Source organism: Coregonus lavaretus (assembly GCF_964263955.1).
Source record: "Coregonus lavaretus genome assembly, chromosome: 11".
Classification (NCBI taxonomy): domain Eukaryota; kingdom Metazoa; phylum Chordata; class Actinopteri; order Salmoniformes; family Salmonidae; genus Coregonus; species Coregonus lavaretus.
The window spans coordinates 17,498,823-17,520,618 of record NC_139998.1 but is presented as its reverse complement, the minus strand read 5'-3'; the positions used below and the strand labels follow the sequence as shown (position 1 = coordinate 17,520,618).

General features: G+C 41.9%; 1 protein-coding gene across 2 annotated transcripts; it reads left to right on the top strand.

The window, feature by feature from the left end:
• The first annotated feature begins 1,238 nt into the window (after positions 1–1,238).
• Positions 1,239–20,550, top strand: ttc38 (tetratricopeptide repeat domain 38). 2 transcript variants are annotated; one of them, XM_084171859.1, is made up of 14 exons: positions 1,239–1,341; positions 1,867–1,944; positions 3,488–3,569; positions 4,165–4,339; positions 6,123–6,296; positions 7,976–8,051; positions 8,325–8,444; positions 8,629–8,688; positions 8,911–8,949; positions 12,612–12,693; positions 12,821–12,995; positions 15,298–15,457; positions 16,692–16,765; positions 20,193–20,550. In XM_084171859.1, the coding sequence occupies exons 1-14, from the start codon at positions 1,312–1,314 to the stop codon at positions 20,278–20,280; spliced, it is 1,413 nt and encodes a 470-aa protein (XP_084027985.1). In that variant the 5' UTR covers positions 1,239–1,311; the 3' UTR covers positions 20,281–20,550. The 2 variants fall into 2 exon arrangements, with proteins under 2 accessions (XP_084027985.1, XP_084027986.1); XM_084171860.1 differs by lacking the exons at positions 3,488–3,569; positions 4,165–4,339 and having other exon boundaries at positions 1,261–1,341; positions 1,867–1,922.
• Positions 20,551–21,796: the final 1,246 nt, after the last annotated feature.

Genomic DNA, 21,796 nt, shown 5'->3' with positions numbered 1-21,796 from the left:
CAGTGAGAATTTGAGTAAGAATTAAACGGCGCTGTGAATACAAAAAAGTTATAACATTTCAAGGCTTGTTGTTTTAGATAGTGTGTGATAAGTTTGACAGATTTTATTGATATTTATTAACATGTGTGCAAAAATGTATCATATGTAAAGAAAAATGAATCCTAATTTTTAAAACACATGGAAGATATGTAAATGCTTATTCATGTAGCTAAAATGCATAGGGTGTTGGATGTATGCTGAAACGGCAATAAAACAATGCAGTTCTTTTAAAAAGTATTTCTCGTTTTGTGAGGAAGCTTTTATATAAAACCTATTACAACTGATTTTATATAGAAATATGAATATTGACCTTAACTGTCCTGCATAGTATGATGCCCCTTGTCAGTTCCACTTATTTGGTATATTCCAGAACGAACAACGATTTGGAATGTTCAGATGAAGGTGCTATGTAGTGTTGTTTATAAAGAATAATGCTAATCTTTGCTGTGAGACCAAGGAGTCCGCTTACACTGTACTTTGATTATAAAGGTTTATTTATATCACAAGATTTCAGCATAAGTTTACAGATGTCTGCAGGCATCTGGAGAACAGCGACCCAAAATAATATGTTTGTTCTCATCTCCTTTGTCTCAACCAAGTATTTATAATATTTACCATGATATGGGTGGTTTCCCATACAGACCAATCACCTGTCTCCACACAACAGACTTCCTCTGTTCTATGGGGTGCCCCCATAAAACTGCTCCCCAGATGCTCCCCTAAGCTGAATAAACATCCTCTCAGATACCATTTGAAAACGTTAGCAAAGTCATAAATTCCTCAGATACCACAGTAGAACAAACATGCCTCTAACATGTAGAATAAGGAATCACCTCGGCACTATGCATTTCTATCTGCAACGTTTGGCTACTGAACTTGGTCCGGATTCTCTAATGAATGGCTCAGCTTGAATAGTTGCCCAATTAAAACCAGGAGTGCTTGTTCTATGACAAAGGCTACATCAAATAAGGACAACTGTCTCAGAATCTACCCGACGTGACATAATGTGTAACATTTACCTGTGACAAATTAGTGAAAGGTAGCCTAATTTTCACTTTCACTTTGTACTCCAATTGGGATATACGTGCGACAAGGAAAAAACCTGGCATCTATTCTTTACACTACTGACAGATTTTGATCCAAGCCACCTCCTGGTTGAAATATCCACTCCGGTATTTCTGTGTATCACCTCTGTACAAGGGGCGGGTGTGTGCAGTCGAAACGGAAAAGTTTTTAGACGCCCAAAGAAAAAGACAGCTGCAGTTAGGAGAAATGATTGCGTCTAGTTTCAGGGATTGTCAGGTAAGATAACCAATGACCAAGGCTGCGTGTTATGTATTGCATAGTATTGTTGTTTAAATTGAATAGACTATGATATCGGGAAAGTAAAAAATAGGCTAGCTACATCCCACAGATTGTTTCCTTGCATAAAGCTACTGCGCTATTGATTGATTGGCCATGTCAAATTTCAGATAGAGGTTAACAGTTGCTTTATTTACAATGGAGAAGTTACATTTTACAATATTGCCCTGTCTTTGTCGATAACATCAGTGTGTATGGAAGCATGACGGCAAGCTGCATAGGCTACTGTAACTTTTGTAGGCTACATTTCTATCGCGATAAACGATTTTCTATTGCAGTAGCCTAGGCAGCGAAGGTGTTTAGAGTTTTATGAACTGATGAAGACACATGGACTTTGGCCGAGGGACACAATTTTCCTGCACACGCTAAAATCCTGCTTGATAACAAGTCTCCTAAGGCTAACAGTTTATAGTTTCCTCTCAAGGGACATAAGGTTAGTGTAATAACAGCTTTCTCTTTCCTTAGGCTTGGAGGGCAGAGGGTCTACCATTGTCCACATCCAGCAATGAGGCCTGCAAAATGTATGATGCTATACTCACTCAGGTAGTCATTTCATTAGCGCTGTCTACACACACACGTTTGTTTTACTATCCTTGTGGGGACCAAACAATTGATTCCCATTTTCCATAACCCCAAACCTTTAATACTAAACCTCTTACCCTAATTGTAACCCAGTGGCGGTTGGTGACATTTAGATTAGGGAGGATGGTCTTATTTCTATTACAGCATATTGGATGACTCATTCATATCCTATTCACCCAGCTCAATGTAACAATCGATAGGTTTAGGCTACTACATGATACTTGAATTTGCCCTATAACCATCATGAGGTAGCTACAACCTAGCCTACAAATGAACGTTAATAACGTAGGTGCAGAGGTTGAGACAAATTGGAGTAATCAAGGTGACAGACAGTGACACATTCAATACCGCCAGCATCTAGCTGATCAGGGGTGTAATCATTAGTCCAAACAGTTAAACTAAAATGAGACTTTCTATTGGACAAATTCAGGCAGGTCCATCCCTGTTCCATTAGCTTCGGTTTAGGAAACGTTTTGCAACAGAATCAATGGAATGAAAACATCCCTGATCACCCTCACACACAGATAACTTCTGTAGCAGCCACATACAGTGTCATCACTTTGCTTCTTGTATAATTCCTTCTCGAATCTATGCGCTCTCCTCCTTTCACCTTTTCCCTTCGCTTGTCAACTTCAGTGCACGACACAACAGCTGTCTGTGACCAGGTGAAAAACTTCTCCAAGCCAAACCTTCATACCATAACTGCTAACGCTAACCACTACACAGCCTATATCGCTCTCACCATATTAGCTAACGTCATAGTCAACATAGCTACTAGAACTAACATGTTAGTAAACCCACAATCCAATCCATGTGTACAATCACATAGTACAGAGTATAGCAAACAGTTTAGCAATTACACCGGCGGGCCCCGGTGGCAATAAATTAATACAACCAAGAGCTTACCTTGACTTGGAAGAGTTGCTGTGTTGGATAGCCTTAGCCAGCAAGCTAACATAAATAGCATCCCTCTCTGTTTGAGTCAGGTGAAATTAGTTAGCTAAATTAGCTGCATTAGCTAGCTAATAAGGTGAAAGGTAAGCTAAAATACAACGAAATATAGCTAGCCCTCCGTCTCTCGCGCTCTCTGCTGCTGCTGCTTCTCAATTTTTGAAGAAATGAATTTAACTGTTCAACTATTGTCTTTCTCTCTCTTTGAGTCAACAACTCACCACACGTTATGGATAAGAGCGTCTGCTAAATGACTAAAATGTAAAATGGATAACTTTTTTTAATGTTTCACTTTACATTTATCTGAAATTCACTGAGTAGGATGGTCCTCCCTTTCCTCCTCTGAGGAGCCTCCACTGTTGCAACCCTAAATCTAACCCCATAGCCTAAAATAGCCTTTATCCTTGTGGGAAAAAAACACACTCACAAAATGGTAATTATGTATAATTGCTGACATAAACCTAACAATTTACCGGAGAGAGAGAAATATGTTCCTTTTTATGATCTGAACACATTCTGTTTATTTTTTGGGTGTGGTTATCTTAAACCCCAGTATGTAACCTGGCGCAATGATGAGACCCTTGGAGGAATCGAGGGATGCATCTCTGCAGTCAAGTCGGCTGACCCGGACTTTGGTATGTAAGAACATAAAACATAAAAAGATAGCATTGTGTGGGTGTTAAACCCTTAGTAGGCCTGCACAGAATCATATTCAGCCCATAAAGATACGTTATTAACAAGCATTGGAAAGAGGTTACTGGAGCATTGTTAAGGCTATAGCAATGACACTCAGTAGGCTACATTCAGGACTTCAGTCTAAATACAGTACAAAATGGTAACATTGAGGATTAGGCTAACATTTGAGTGTAGTACAGTGCTGTGAACTTCCCAGTCTGAAATCAACCCTTGCCTTATGTCAAGACACTTCTCATAGATCTGAACGGAGCAGATGGGTGTAACCAATCTGGTGGAAATTCTACCTACCTAGCCTTTCAGATGACGAGGTGGAGCCATGGCCATATTATTTTACATCCATACAATTCTTTCAGATCATTGAGAAGTGTCTAGGATTGGAGCTATGAGGTTGAATTCCAACTATCCGATGTTAACTCTGAGGGTCTACATTTATCACTACTAGCTTTTGAGAGAATAGTGAATGAGTATCTAGGGGTAGAGGCTAGGGGTTGAGTAGGCCTTCAAACTTATCAAAAGTGTCCCTGTGCCCTGTAGTGATGGGTCATGTGATAAGCACGGGGCTGGAGCTGGTGGGGACGGGGAGTTCGGTGCGTCTGAATGAGCGCCTGGCCAGCGCGGTGAAGAGGACCGTAGAGCTCAGCCAGATCCAGCAGGACATTACCACCAGGGAGAGGCTGCATGTCAGGGCCATGGAGCACTTCTCCAAGGGGTGAGAACCAGGGAACCACTGGAGATCTGAGAGAGATCTGGGCCCGTATCCACAAAACATCTCAGAAAACGTCCTAGGACTCCTGGTAACCTGTTTTTAAGACCAAAAAATAAACTCCCAGCTAAGAGTAGGTTTTAGGATGATTGTAGGACTGCCCAGACAAACTCTGAGCCAGGAGTAAAATCAACTCATAAAAGTTTCTCAGCTGGTAATCACGACAGTTTGAGTTACCGCAAAGGAAAGATGGTGATGACACTCTTTGACATTGTTGCAAATGATGGGGAATAACCAATCGCAGTAAGGCATCACCATCTGTGAACTCTATAGGTAACGGGCTTCAGACAACCACGGTGAATGTGACTGTACATCAAATGTTGCAATGGTAAAAAGTTTGTTCTAATTTTCACCTGATACGATCACTTTACCTACTCTTAATTATTGCCTAATATGTTGGCATGCATTACCAATTCGGATGGTTGTTAAAAGCAGAATTTGGACAATATTACCATTATGTCAACACACTTGTCACTCCTGTTTAACAACTCCGAATCGCTTTGGTACAGTAGGGGTGTATTCATTACATAAACCGTTTACCATTTAAGAACCAAACAGAAGCAAACGGAAAGAAGCGGGGAGGGCCCTACCTGAGTTTGTCCAATAGAAACTCTCGTTTGCGTTTTCCATTTGGAGTGACCGGTTTCTGATGCAAAACGTTTTGCAACAGAATTGGCATAATGATTACACTCTAGGCATCAAGTCACTTGCCGATAATGTTGCATACAACGTTGCATACAAAGTTAACATAAGCCCTAGATGCCTTCAATTGGCCAATTTATAGGCATGCCCAATTTATAAATTTTTTAACAATGTGATGTTGTGTTCCAAAAGGATAACTTGAAATAACATGATGTAGGTAATTAAATAATAAAAAATAAAAACATGTTTATTTATTAGCCTAGTTGTTATAAGTATTCAAGCATATATAATTGTGAAATAGACCTCGTGAAATCATTGTCAAAAACGCAAGAGATACTGTTACATGTAGGTCTAGATTACTTATGGATTGATCATATAGAAGTATCAAAACATTTTAACAACTCCAAAGCAATTGCATGTGGCGCAGGAACCACTGACTCACTGGATTTTTCTATTATCAAGACACCTGCTAGTAACTTAACTGATTAGGACAGCTCATGTGGTCTCTTAAATATGTAGACTAGGTGGGAATCTTATGACTAAAGAGGCTTCATGCATAGCTTTTATTTTTACCCATAAGAGTAGGGCATTTTCTACTCTGAGACGGTTTGTGGATACAGGCCCTGATTTACTTTGTTGATCCCAGGGGACAATAGAAGTGTCATAGCACTGAATTGAGGTCCAAATCTTGGACAGCAGAAGAGATTCCACAAGCGTAAACAAAACACATCTGTTTGGCTCGTCTTGAGTAATAGCATTGGAACCGGGTCAAAGGAAATCCCTGGAGGATTGAGGTCACCCAGCAAAACAGACCATTCATACACCAGTACCTTTGTTTTTACCACGGGACTCAGCCTTATGACTACGCCACATGCTTCTAAAAACAGTTCCTTCCTTAAAAAGTCAACACATCTAGGCAATAGAGTTATAATATTAGTGTCCAAGAGCACAATTATGTAGCACAACTCCAATCTAAAACCAAGGTAACATTTCTCATTTAATCTAATGTTGGTTTGTTTTCATTGCGTTCCTGGGGTTTTAATCTGACTTGAGACAATAGAGAATAACTACTGGCTGTCCCCTGTAGGAGTTTCCCTAAGGCGTGTGACGTGTGGGAGGAGATCCTGGTGGAACATCCTACTGACCTGCTCGCCCTGAAGTTTGCCCACGACGGCTTCTTCTACCTGGGGGCCCAGACCCAGATGAGAGACTCTGTGGCCCGGGTGCTGCCTCACTGGAAGCCCCACATGCCTCTCTATAGGTAGGGTTTACACAATTGCACGTGGGTCTTCTTTGTACTCTGAGGATATGCTATTGTTAACTGTACCAAGGGTATCTTATCTGATTACCCTTGTCGGGGCATTGTGATAGGTTCATGGCATTTACTGAAGAAAAATGTCACGCAACTTGTAAAGTGTTGGTCCCATGTTTCATGAGCTGAAATAAAAGATCCCAGAAATGTTTCATATGCACAAAAAGCTTATTTATCTCAGATTGTGTGCCCAAATTTATTTCCATCCCTGTTAATGAGCATTTCTCCTTTGCCAAGATAATCCATCCACCTGACAGGTGTGGCATATCAAGAAGCTGATGAAACTGTGGCTTTGCACAACCGAATAATTTCTGCACACACTGTCAGAAACCGTCTCAGGGAACATCTGTGTGCTCGTCGTCCTCACCAGGTTGTTGACCTGACTGCAGTTCGGCGTCGTAACCGACTTCAGTGGGTAAATGTTCAACTTCGATGGCCACTGGCACGCTGGAGAAGTGTGCTCTTCACGGATGAATCCCGGTTTCAACTGTACCGGGCAGATGACAGACAGCGTGTATGGCGTCGTGTGGGCGAGCGGTTTGCTGATGTCAACGTTGTGAACAGAGTGCCCCATGGTGGCGGTGGGGTTATGGTATCGGCAGGCATAAGCTATGGACAATGAACGCAATTGCATTTTTATCGATGGCAATTTGAATGCACAGAGATACCGTGACGAGATCCTGAGGCCCATTGTTGTGCCATTCACCCGCCGCCATCACCTCATGTTTCAGCATGATAATGCACGGTCCCATGACGCAAGGATCTATACATAATTCCTGGAAGCTGGAATTGTCCCAGTTCTTCCATGGCCTGCAAACTCACCAGACATGTCACCCATTGAGCATGTTTGGGATGCTCTAGGTCGACATGTACGATAGCGTGTTCCACTTTCCACCAATATCCAGCAACTTCGCAAAGCCTTTGAAGAGGAGTGGGACAACATTCCACAGGCCATAATCACCAGCCTGATCAACTCTATGCGAAGGGGATGTCATGCTGCATGAGGCAGCGCGACATGGAGCGTGAACATTTCTGATCCACACCCCTAGCTTTTTTAAAGGTATCTGTGACCAACAGATGCATATCTATATTCCCATTCATGTGAAATCCATAGATAAGGGCCTAATTTATTTATTTAAATAGACTGATTTCCTTATGAACTGTAACTCAGTAAATTCTTAGAAATTGTTGCATGTTGGGTTTATATTTTTGTTCAGTGTACTTTAGACTTGAGACTCAAGGTTTCAGTCGGATATAGCCTTCTTGGTAATACCGTATTTTTCATATTATGTGAACTCTTGAGGGCCATTCTAGTGAAATAACTCCTTAAGGCTTGTAGTAGTCTGTCAGAGGCTCCGTCTCAGCTACATAGTAATTGCCTCTGTATATTAGTGCTTATGGTGATCAACAATCGCCACTGGCAGTCAGACCATGAAAAGAGTCCCAACAGTTGATTCAAATCGAATGATTCCATAGATTTTTCTAAAACAAGTTGATGGCTATTTATTATAACAAGGTGTTTATAATTCATCCTTAAATGCACTACACAGAAAATAATGAACTAGCTAGCTAGCCTCGGGTCTGGTATTGCTATAGCACTTCTTTTATTCTTGTACTTTTGCCTGCAGCTACCTAAAAGGCTTATATTCCTTTGGACTTCTGGAGACTCATTTTTATGACCAGGCTGAGAAAATAGCTAAAGAGGTAAGATGTTCCTCGCAGTGTCAATTTGCCATGGAAATGATTTGCAGCTGTAAATCATTCATTCTGTCATCATAAAATGGTCTCTGCTGGTTAAATTGCCATCAAGGTTGGACAATCAAACCACATTCAGAAGACATCTATTATTGTGCAGAAGTTTCATTGGCATAGGCAATCAACTCTGCTGGACTGGACTGACCAATGTGCTACCATCAGAGGTAGTTGGCATAGACATGGTCCAGTGAAAGTCCTTCTCCTCTAACCTCTGCCCTCCAGGGCCTGGCTCTGACCCCGGAGGATGCCTGGTGTGTCCACTCTGTAGCCCACGTCCACGAGATGAAGGCAGAGGTGGAAAAGGGCCTCAAGTTCATGGAGAGCACAGAGAAAGACTGGGCGGTGGGTTGTCATCACGAGTCCCTCTGCAGCATGTCATTCAACACCTCAATATGGCCTGGTACCAGATCGGTTTGTGCTGTTTTGCCAACTCCTATGGTCATTGTCACGCCAATGCATACAGCTCTGGGACCAGGCTTCAACTATCTGTGTAAATAGGTAATGAATGAGATGTTTTCATTTGCAGGGATGTGACATGCTAGCCTGTCATAACTACTGGCATTGGGCCCTATACTTCATCGAGAAGGTACATATTGATGAGCTGCTCCAGTCAAGTGCACTGTTATCAGGCAGATGGACTGTTGGGATACAATTTATATTTGTTGTACCTTCCTGTGGGTTCTCTGAAGTGTAAAGTTGATTACAGTAGGACATTACATTTGTATTAGTGTGCATTATCTCTATAATTAACTTTGACTCATGCTTGTTTTTCAATTTTTGGGATTTATTTGTGTTTTCTCCCTCGCAGGGAGAGTATGATGCAGCTCTGAACATATTCGACAGCCAGGTTAGTGCTCTCAATAAGTTTTCATCAAGACTAATTTGGCCTCGCAGACGGTGTGCCAGAGGCCGTCCAAGAATCCTACCGTAGCAGCACTTATGGGAGCAGCGTAAAAGCAATATGGTGTGGTAATGTTGTACTGCTGAGTGCTGCAGACTGGGGGTCCATGTGTCAGTCAGGTCTAAAGTCAAAAATAGAAGTTCAATCTGTTTTCGTTCAAAAATAATGAACAAATCAGGGCCGTAACTAGGGTTGGCGTTTTATTGAGGTCTGAAAGTCCCCGCAGCAATGCTCCAACATCTATTGGAAAGCCTTCACAGAAGAGTGGAGGCTGATATTGCAGCAAAGGGGAGACTAACTACATATTAATGCCCATGATTTTGGAATGAGATGTTTGACGAGCAGGTGTCCACATACTTCTGGTTCAGTGTGTATGTATGTATGTATATATATGTACAGTTGAAGTCGGAAGTTTACATACACTTAGGTTGGAGTCATTAAAACTCATTTTTCAACCACTCCACACATTTCTTGTTAACAAACTATAGTTTTGGCAAGTCGGTTAGGACATCTACTTAGTGCAAGACAATTCATTTTTCCAACAATTGTTTACAGACAGATTATTTCACTTATAATTCACTGTATCACAATTCCAGTGTGTCAGAAGTTTACATACACTAAGTTGACTGTGCCTTAAACAGCTTGGAAAATTCCAGAAAATGATGTCATGGCTTTAGAAGCTTCTGATAGGCTAATTGACATAATTTGAGTCAATTGGAGGTGTACATGTGGATGTATTTCAAGGCCTACCTTCAAACTCAGTGCCTCTTTGCTTGACCTCATCAGAAAATACATTGTAGACCTCCACAAGTTTGGTCCATCCTTGGGAGCAATTTCCAAACGCCTGAAGGTACCACGTTCATCTGTACAAACAATAGTACGCAAGTATAAACACCATGGGACCACGCAGACGTCATACCGCTCAGGAAGGAGACGCGTTCTGTCTCCTAGAGATGAACGTACTTTGGTGCGAAAAGTGCAAATCAATCCCAGAACAACAGCAAAGGACCTTATGATGATGCTGGAGGAAACAGGTACAAAATTATCTATATCCACAGTAAAACGAGTCCTATATCGACGTAACCTGAAAGGCCGCTCAGCAAGGAAGAAGCCACTGCTCCAAGACCGCCATAAAAAAGCCAGACTACGGTTTGCAACTGCACATGGGGACTAAGATCGTACATTTTGGAGAAATATCCTCTGGTCTGATGAAACAAAAATAGAACTGTTTGGCCATAATGACCATCGTTATGTTTGGAGGAAAAAGGGGGTGCTTGCAAGCTGAAGAACACCATCCCAACCGTGAAGCACGGGGGTGGCAGCATCATGCTGTGGGGGTGCTTTGCTGCAGGAGGGACTAGTGCACTTCACAAAATAGATGGCATCATGAGGAAGGACAATTATGTGGATATATTGAAGCAACATCTCAAGTTAAAGCTTGGTCGCTAATGGGTCTTCCAAATGGACAATGACCCCAAGCATCCTTCCAAAGTTGTGGCAAAATGGCTTAAGGACAACAAAGTCAAGGTATTGGAGTGGCCATCACAAAGCCCTGACCTCAATCCTATAGAAAATATGTGGGCAGAACTGAAAAAGCGTGTGCGAGCAAGGAGGCCTACAAACCCGACTCAGTTACACCAGCTCTGTCAGGAGGAATGGGCCAAAATTCTCCCAACTTATTGTTGGAAGCTTGTGGAAGGCTACCCGAAACATTTGACCCAAGTTAAACAATTTAAAGGCAATGCTACTGAATACTAATTGAGTGTATGTAAACTTCTGACCCACTGGGAATGTGATGAAATAAATAAAGGCTGAAATAAATCATTCTCTCTACTATTACTCTGACATTTCACATTCTTAAAATAAAGTGGTGATCCTAACTGACCTAAGACAGGGAATTTTTACTAGGATTAAATGTCAGGAATTGTGAAAAACAGAGTTTAAATGTATTTGGCTAAGGTGTATGTTAACTTCCGACTTCAACTGTATATGTATACAGTACCAGTCAAAAGTTTGGACACACCTACTCATTCAAGGGTTTTTCTTTATTTTCACTATTTTCTACATTGTAGAATAATAGTGAAGACATCAAAACTATGAAATAACACACATGGAATCATGTGGTAACCAAAAAAGTGTTAAACAAATCGAAATATTTTTTATATTTGAGATTCTTCAATGTAGCCACCCTTTGCCTTGATGACAGCTTTGCACACTCTTGGCATTCTCTCAACCAGCTTCATGAGGTAGTCACTTGGAATGCATTTCAATTAACAGGTGTGCCTTGTTAAAAGTTAATTTGTGGAATTTCTTTCCTTAATGCATTTGAGCCAATCAGTTGTGTTGAGACAAGGTAGGGGGGTATACAGAAGATAGCGCTATTTGGTAAAAGACCAAGTCCATGTTATGGCAAGAATAGCTCAAATAAGCAAAGAGAAACGACAGTCCATCATTACTTTAAGACATGAAGGTCAGTCAATCCGGAACATTTCAAGAACTTTGAAAGTTTCTTCAAGTGCAGTCACAAAAACCATCAAGCGCTATGATGAAACTGGCTGTCATGAGGAGCGCCACAGGAATGGAAGACCCAGAGTTACCTCTGCTGCAGAGGATAAGTTCATTAGCGTTACCGGCCTCAGAAATTGCAGCCCAAATAAATGCTTCGGAGTTCAAGTCACAGACACATCTCAACATCAAACGCATTAAGAAGGAAAGAAATTCCACAAATTCACTTTTAACAAGGAACATCTGTTAATTGAAATGCATTCCAGGTGACTACCTCATGAAGCTGGTTGAGAGAATGCCAAGCTGTCATCAAGGCAAAGGGTGGCTACTTTGAAGAATCTCAAATATAAAATATTTGGCTCTGTCGTAGCCGGCCGTGACCGGGAGATCATGGGGCGGCGCACAGTTGGCCCAACGTCGTCCAGGGTAGGGGAGGGAATGGCCGGCAGGGATGTAGCTCAGTTGGTAGAGCATGGCGTTTGCAACGCCAGGGTTGTGGGTTCAATTCCCACAGGGGGCCAGTATGAAAAAAAATAAAAAATAATACAAAAAAATAATGTATGCACTCACTAACTGTAAGTCGCTCTGGATAAGAGCGTCTGCTAAATGACTTAAATGTACATTTGTTTAACACTTTTTTGGTTACTACATGAGTCCATGTGTTATTTCATAGTTTTGATGTCTTCACTTTTGTGTAGAAAATAGTAAAAATAAAGAAAAACCCTGGAATGAGTAGGTGTGTCCAAACTTTTGATTGGTAGTGTGTATATATACTTTTTTAGTGTTGTACATTTTTGTAGAACATATTTGAGGTCCGAACCTCGGTGTCCTCGTGTATGTAGTTACGGCCCTGGAAAATATGAAAACTAAAGCTACATGGTGTCTCTGGAATATATGCTGTCATTTTATAATATGCAATACAGCAGTCAAATCTGCCCTTTATTATTTTATTGGTACATTGGGAATGGATAGAAAACTACTGTATAAATTCCAGAAAGTAAAGCAAATATGAGCAAATTGATATTCCCTTGTTGGAGAGGCGTTTTAAGTCACCCATACGGCTGCAGTCTGTGTACTGAACAGAAGTGACTGTTTCCCCTCAGGTGTCTCGGCGCGGTAGGGCTTCAGGGGCCATGTTGGACACTGTGGACGCCTGCTCTCTACTCTACAGGCTGGAGATGGAGGGTTAGATGCTCTTACTACTCTAGTCTTACTGTTACACTCAGCTGACTGTGTGTGTGTGTCTTATCTATAGGCCTGTCTTCAATGTTTCTGTTTGTGTGTCTTGATTTACTTTATTCCTGTGTGTCAGGTGTGTGTGTGAAAGACCGCTGGCGGGAGCTGCAGCAGCTCACAGAGCCCCACACTGACGACCATGTGCTGTTGTTCAACGACCTCCACTTCCTCATGTCGTCGCTGGGAGCCAAGGAGTCCGGGGGAGCGGCCCAGTCCCAGCGCCTGCTGGAGGGCCTCCGGGAGCGGGCCAAGTGAGCACCACACCACCGCTACCACCGCTGGCTTATGAAACTCCCACACAGCCCCCTTACATAACACATGAGGAGAAAATGAGTGGGAGTATGGCAGGGACTGGGGGGGGGGAGCGAGAGAGGGAGAAGCCTCAGAGTGGAGAGGGAGAGCAGGGCCGATCCCACAGGTGGTGGTGTTTACGTGTGTGGCTGTAATGTGTTCTGACACCCCTGACCACAGGCTCTATACACTATGTTCCTCAGCGAACCACCCCTTCTGTGAAAAAATCCAATCCTGGGCAGATGTCATGTTTCTGAATGTTACGTAACAAGAAAATGTAGCGTGGAGGCTGCCAAGGCACCTTTGGGCCAATGCAGCTTTTTGAGAGGGGAAAAAATCAATTCCCAAAGTGAGGAGAGGAAAACTCAACTCCATTATGCTGGCCGACTGGGCTCTTACAGATGTATGAGCTTTTGGTAAATTGATTTTGTTCACTTAATGCTTTCTGTTATGACAATTTTCTTCTGGAAAATCAAACAATTCTAAGTAGCCAATGTCACCAGTTGAGTGGATGGTAGCAAATAGACTTGTTCTTTACGTGCCTCAAACTTAGCAATAGTGGTTCTTAAATGAATGTTGATCCATAGAGTTGACTGTAGTAATCCTTTGTATCTCATTTGGTGTTTCTTGCGTTGTTTGGTGAGCTCTCCCACCAGCCACACACACCATTACGTTCAAACACCATGTGTCTTTATAGATCACCTGATGTTTACCACCACCATTTGTCTGCCCCTAGTGGTCGGGAGTATAATTCTCAGAATAATACCAAAATATAAGTTGCACCCAAATTGGCTCCAACACTTTCCTTAGACCATGACATATAGAGTAGGCTACCCATAGAAATAGAATGTCTCAATAATTATACTTGTCGTTTATTTAATTTATTTGAGGCATCCTTTGTTTCCGTGTTTGTGAACAGTGATGCATGCATAGTTAGAAAACATTTGTCACTCCACAATGATACCAAAAACAATAACAAAAAAATACATTGTGGACCACTCAAATTGAGTTTTGAGACACCTAAAAACAATCATAGTCAAAAATGGTACAGACGTCATCTATAATGCATTACATCATCTATACACGTATGCATAAACAAAGCAAAGTACAGTGGATGAAAGGACAAATAGGCACTTATAAAAGAAACATCTCCGTTGGAGGATAAGGTGGCAGGCTTTGGCGCAGGCATTTACATTATTGTTACCAAATAACATTTCACAATCTATTTTCATCAATACCGTTAAAATGTTCATTTTATGCTGGACAGCTGACAAAGAGCATCCCTAATTTCGTTGTATAACCCACAGTAAAGCAAGGTATGAGCTTCAGTTTCAATGGAATCATCATTACAAAAACTACATACACATTTAAAAGGTAGGGCACCCGTGGCTTTACACTGTAATGATGGCACCAAGGGCACGACTCACATGGTTAGCTTCGTACTTAACAGACACATTGTAATTCAAAAATGTATTACTTGTACTCACTGACATCTCATATGGCAGGACCACAGGAGAAAATGAAAGGTGTTCTAGGCATTGTATAGTTCCTATAGTGTACTACCTTACTTTTGTCTACCTTGATATTCAGGTTCCATTGTTCACACCAATATTTAACATTTCTTGAAGCTCATCTTCAGTTTCAGAGATCAATACAATGTTATCTGCATATAAAAGAACAGACACTTGTTCATTGTTTAGACAGACACCCTTTTCTAGGGCTTTGATGGCCAGAGTGAGATCATTAATATATATTGAGAACAGAATAGGTGATAAAATGCTACCCTGTTTCACACCAGTGTCTAGGAATCATATTGGAATGCATAGTCTAGACTAGAGATTTTATGAAACTAACTCTGTCTGGTGTGATGTATTGTAGTTTTAGAGTTTCACATTTTTCTCTCTTCTGCATTCACATGCAGTAATGCCCTACAGTATCCGTTATCAAATGTTAATCCTACAACGTTTTGTAAATCCATTTTACCTTTAGTCTGGCTGTGTAATGATGAAACCCTAACGTTTATGGCCATGAACTGTATCTGACAGTACAGAATAAATCTCAGACCTAATCTTTATAATTCCAATATGATTCCTGGTCCTGTTTGGCTCAGAGAGTAAGAGCATGATGCTAGTAACACCACGGTTGTTGGTTCCATTTCTGCAGGGATCACATACCGTTCAGTGAGAGCGTACATTTTTTGTAAGTTTGCATAGGGCTTTTGACAACTCCATTGTCTTCGATCTTCTCCTGCTGTGTGTCCAGTGTTCCAGAGGAGAACTACCAGCACCAGCTGGCTGGCAGCGTGGGGCTGCCCATGTGTCAGGCCCTGCTGGAGTACGACCAAGGCAACTACAGCCGCGCCGTGGAGCTCCTGCAGCCCATACGTTACCGCATGATGGAGATAGGAGGCAGTGATGCGCAGGTGAGCCCCATTTGTGAACAATCAGGGGGGGTTTTCAGGAGCTCTATGGGCTTTGAAGCCTATGCCTGGACTAAAAGGTATGTTCAATGGGGAATGTCTTTCAAAAGTGCTTTTTAGGCCAGGAATAGTTATAATCTATGTCAGAGAAAAGGACCTTTTGATATACACTCACTGAGGCATTCAGGCTATAGCAGTCTGTGTTTCTCTAATAGGCCTTTAGGGATGGGAATGTAAAGTGTAATAGAATGTAAAGCACAGTGCAATGAGTGATTAAATAATTTTACCCTGTGTTAATTTAACCACAATGCAATCGTCCATAGGCAAACAATCCCTATGTAGGTACGACCATAGAAATAAGAATGAATAGAACAGGCTTGGAAACTCTGACCCTGGCAATATACTGGTAAACTCATGGGTACACTCACAATGGCTGCCTGGTATTGTGATGCAATAATTTTGGAATGTTATATCAACTGATGCTGGATTGACATGGTAATGTAGAATGTTCATTCAAATTATCCTAACTGATATGGCTCATGCAATGGAATGTATTTTTTTTTATTTGAGTTGACTCAACAAATCACAGCACAGATTGACGGGTACACTTCCTTTAAAAACATTTTTTTTGTCATTTTAGCAGACGCTCTTATCCAGAGCGACTTACAGTTATTGAGTGCCTACATCTTTTTTTTTTTTGTCTTCTTGTTTTTTCATACTGGCCCCCTGTGGGAAACGAACCCACAACCCTGGCGTTGCAAACGCCATGCTCTACCAACTGAGCTACATCCCTGCCAGCCATTCCCTCCCCTACCCTGGACGACACTGTGCCAATTGTGCGCCGCCCCATGGGTCTCCCGGTCGCGGGCGGCTATGACAGAGCCTGGATTCGAACCAGGATCTCTAGTGGCACAGTGGCATGGTTACACTCAAAATGGCTGCCAGTCCACACATAATGCCATCATTGACTTGAATGGAGATTCCCTTTCTATTCATTCTTATTTCTATGGGTACAACAGCAGGGTCGTATTCACTTGGCAAGAAACTGAAGAAAACGGGCCGAAACGGGCAGGTGCTACCCGAACTTGTCCAATAAGATGTTTTTTTTCTGTTTCCGATGCACAATGTTTTGAAACGGTGTGCCCTAATGAATACGATCCAGAGGAGTAGTCTGTGGTAAAAACATCTATTGTGTCTTGTGTGTACTGTAATTGCCTTGTTTGTTCCCATTTCTCAGAGAGATGTCTTTAATCTGGTGCTGATTCACGCAGCCATGAAGTCAGGAGAGACACATCACCAGAAATTAGCCAGGTAAAATACCTTGATGAGCTGCCTCCAATTGAAAGGCTTTTTGCTCTAATTTGCTATGTTATTAGCCCTGTGGTAATTTCAATACTGTGTCACTGTGATTGGACATTGACGTAGATGCCAAGCAAGTTCCTTTCTCAAAATAGACATTGATGAGAAAAAAAGTGTTAGGTTCTGAACAGAGTTAAAAACTCAAGCGCACAACTAGTAAAAGCTCAAACCAAGTTTATTCAACCCACTGGGTGCCTCAGCTGCAATCACACTTTGCACGTTATCAAACAACCATTTATATGTCAAGACGAGATTAGGGGTGTAACTTCTCAGAACTACTATGTGTTGCCCAATACTGCCTAGCTGTTGTCTTCGTGGTTGAGCAGTCTAGTAGCAGCTCCTCTTCATCCGGTCACTTCTCCATGATGTTTACAAGTCACGTTCTGTTCACCTTACTCAACAGACCTTGGTCATACTCTGTTCCCCTTTTCTCTCATAGTAACTTTCCATACACAACGTTCCTATTCACCCATCAAATCAAATCTTATTTGTCACATACACGTGTTTAGCAGATGTTATTGCGGGTGTAGCGAAATGCTTGTCCTTCTAGCGCCGACAGTGCAGTAATATCTAACAATTTCACAACATATACCCAATACACACAAATCTAATAAGGAATGGAATTAAGAATATATACAGTGGGGGGAAAAAAGTATTTAGTCAGCCACCAATTGTGCAAGTTCTCCCACTTAAAAAGATGAGAGAGGCCTGTAATTTTCATCATAGGTACACGTCAACTATGACAGACAAAATGAGGGAAAAAAATCCAGAAAATCACATTGTAGGATTTTTAATGAATTTATTTGCAAATTATGGTGGAAAATAAGTATTTGGTCAATAACAAAAGTTTCTCAATACTTTGTTATATACCCGTTGTTGGCAATGACACAGGTCAAACGTTTTCTGTAAGTCTTCACAAGGTTTTCACACACTGTTGCTGGTATTTTGGCCCATTCCTCCATGCAGATCTCCTCTAGAGCAGTGATGTTTTGGGTCTGTCGCTGGGCATCACGGACTTTCAACTCCCTCCAAAGATTTTCTATGGGGTTGAGATCTGGAGACTGGCTAGGCCACTCCAGGACCTTGAAATGCTTCTTACGAAGCCACTCCTTCGTTGCCCGGGCGGTGTGTTTGGGATCATTGTCATGCTGAAAGACCCAGCCACGTTTCATCTTCAATGCCCTTGCTGATGGAAGGAGGTTTTCAATCAAAATCTCACGATACATGGCCCCATTCATTCTTTCCTTTACACGGATCAGTCGTCCTGGTCCCTTTGCAGAAAAACAGCCCCAAAGCATGATGTTTCCACCCCCATGCTTCACAGTAGGTATGGTGTTCTTTGGATGCAACTCACCATTCTTTGTCCTCCAAACACGACGAGTTGAGTTTTTACCAAAAAGTTCTATTTTGGTTTCATCTGACCATATGACATTCTCCCAATCCTCTTCTGGATCATCCAAATGCACTCTAGCAAACTTCAGACGGGCCTGGACATGTACTGGCTTAAGCAGGGGGACACGTCTGGCACTGCAGGATTTGAGTCCCTGGCGGCGTAGTGTGTTACTGATGGTAGGCTTTGTTACTTTGGTCCCAGCTCTCTGCAGGTCATTCACTAGGTCCCCCCGTGTGGTTCTGGGATTTTTTGCTCACCGTTCTTGTGATCATTTTGACCCCACGGGGTGAGATCTTGCGTGGAGCCCCAGATCGAGGGAGATTATCAGTGGTCTTGTATGTCTTTCATTTCCTAATAATTGCTCCCACAGTTGATTTCTTCAAACCAAGCTGCTTACCTATTGCAGATTCAGTCTTCCCAGCCTGGTGCAGGTCTACAATTTTGTTTCTGGTGTCCTTTGACAGCTCTTTGGTCTCGGCCATAGTGGAGTTTGGAGTGTGACTGTTTGAGGTTGTGGACAGGTGTCTTTTATACTGATAACAAGTTCAAACAGGTGCCATTAATACAGGTAATGAGTGGAGGACAGAGGAGCCTCTTAAAGAAGAAGTTACAGGTCTGTGAGAGCCAGAAATCTTGCTTGTTTGTAGGTGACCAAATACTTATTTTCCACCATAATTTGCAAATAAATTCATTAAAAATCCTACAATGTGATTTTCTGGAGACATTTTTTTCTCATTTTGTCTGTCATAGTTGATGTGTACCTATGGCCTCTCTCATCTTTTTAAGTGGGAGAACTTGCACAATTGGTGGCTGACTAAATACTTTTTTCCCCCACTGTACATATATGGACGAGCAATAACAGAGCGGCATGGACTAAGATACTGTAGAATATTATAGAATACAGTATATACATATGAGATGAGTAATGCAAGATGTCAACATTATTAGTGACTAGTGTTCCATTTCTTAAAGTGGCCAGTGATTTCAATAGGCAGCAGCAGCCTCTAATGTGCTAGTGATGGCTATTTAACAGTCTGATGGCCTTGAGATAGAAGCTGTTTTTCAGTTTCTCGGTCCCAGCTTTGATGCACCTATACTGACCTCACCTTCCGCATGGTGAACAGGCAGTAGCTCGTGTGGTTGATGTCCTTGATGATCTTTTTGGCTTTCCTGTGACATTGGGTGCTGTAGGTGTCCTGGAGGGCGGGTAGTTTGCCCCCGGTAATGCGTTGGGAAGACCGCACCACCCTCTGGAGAGCCCTGCGGTTGCAGGCGGTGCAGTTGCCATACCATGCGGTGATACAGCCCGACAGGATGCTCTCAATTGTGCATCTGTTAAAGTTTGTGAGGGTTTTAGGTGCCAAGCCAAATTTATTCAGCCTCCTGATGTTGAAGAGGCTCTGATGCGCCTTCTTCACCACGCTGTCTGCGTGGGTGGACCATTTCAGTTTGTCAGTTTGTTCATTGACCCTTAACATGTACATTTATTATACATGTAACATAATCAATAAGTTCTAATATAATGACAGGAATATGTTCATTTCAAGTTAGAACCCAACAAAGGTGAATGGCTAAATACACATGATTGGTTTCTCTGTACAATATTTGTTTCTCCGTTTCACCATATAATACACATGACTAAGAAAATGGTCCTCTCTGTCCAGTAAGATTTTTGTTTTCTCTCGTCTTCGGCGCACTCGTTTGGGGAGTAGAAGAAGTAGCAAGATCTCGATAGTGCAGTCTTGACTGTTGAATTTAATCAGTATGTTCTCATGGTTAAGCGTGTCCTTATTGACACCCCTGAAGTCTGTAAAATACAAAATGTCTGGGTGCAATACAGACACAATTCTCTGTATACTGTGTTGAGTACACTGTGTACTGTATCTGTTGATTACCATTGCTGAGAGCCTTTGTTCTCCAGTTAGATGTTCTACTTAACTTAATCTAGAACTCTCCTTTGTCTTGTGTTGTGCTGTCCTCCTGGAGATGTCTGTTGGTGGAGCGAGAGGCAGCCAGGCCCAACTCTCCCCTCACTGACCGGCTGATCCAGAGAGCCCATGTCCTGCATGCCTAGCCTGGGCACAGAGGGCCTAAAGCTGGATGTCACGGGGTCTGGACCAGGGGCTACTGCAGAGGTACCCTATCCAAATTGACTGGATGTTTGGCTGAAGAATATGGCCTTTACCTAATAAAAATGATCATCTGTGTAATCATCATGGTCCATTATCAAAATGTTCAATATCCAGTGATGTTTTCTATAACTGTGAAAATGTTATGATTCATTGAATGTTGTTCTGTAACACTGTAAATGTATGTCATAAAACAAATTTTATTAGCAAACACACTTTGAAATATAAATAATACATCATTTTCAGAATATAAAATCCTCATGTCAATATAAATCATGTTTAAAACTATATATATATATATATTAGGGCTGTCAAATGATTAAAATTTTTAATCAAATTAATCAGAATTTTCAGTGGATTAATCATGATTAATCACTATTTGCAATTACAGTAATCCCTCGTTTATCGCGGGGGTTACGTTCCGAAAATGACCCGCGATAAGTGAAATCCGCGAAATAGAAAACTTTTTTTTTTTACAATTAGCAACTATTACATGTATACAAATACAGTGACTCACGTGTAGGCCGTTTCACTGCTCTTCAGACTGGGCCGCTGCATCCTGACTGCGCTCTGCAGTGTTCTCTTCTTCTGAAGCCCGCGGTGCAGGTGTGTTTGTTCGGGAGAAGAACATAGTGATAGGCAGCTGTTGTCGCTCTTTTTTCTTCTTTGCAAAAAGATCCTTGTACACCGACATGCCACCATCGATTACGTTGGAGAACTGTAATGAACGGCTCATCAAAGGGTCCCATTCCTGAGCTACTCGCTTAAGTTCAGTGGCCATTCGCACCATGGTTGCTAAGCGACCAAGCGTTAGTCCTTCCTCCTCATCTCTCGTGTCCTCTTCTCCCTCTTCTCTTTCATCGTCGCTTTGTGGCTTTGTCATTTACCTTCCCTTAGCATGTCCAGAAGTTTAACTTTATCTGAGATAGGTAGCATCTTCCGCCGTTTGGGCCCATCCGCAGGTGCTTTTGTCGGTCCAGGCCGTTTCGTCGACATTATGGGTTTAGGAGATGTTCGAAATTACAAGATAATTTGGCCAACTTAATGTAAATTTGCCAAGCTGTTTTATGTACGTACACATAACTGCACGAGACGACAAAATGATAGCACAATTCGTAGCATGTTTTGATACAAGAAGCGGGAGTGAGTTTTTAGCGAATCAGAATGCAGAGCACAATGCACCAAAAAAAAAAAAATGCATTATGAAAATCCGCGAAATAGCGAATCCGCGATAAGTGAACCGCGAAGTGGCGAGGGATCACTGTACACCTGAATCCTAACAATTTTTTTTCTGAAATGCATACGATGTCCCACTCACGTGCAACAGACAGGAACTGTTCTTTACAAGCCTCCGCAAAATGACGCTCCTCAGTTTTTAATATAGTCAGCGCAAAAGACTTCAGTTCCCACGTGTCACTGATTAAATGTGCAGTTACTCCGAGGTAATTGTTGTTACTCACT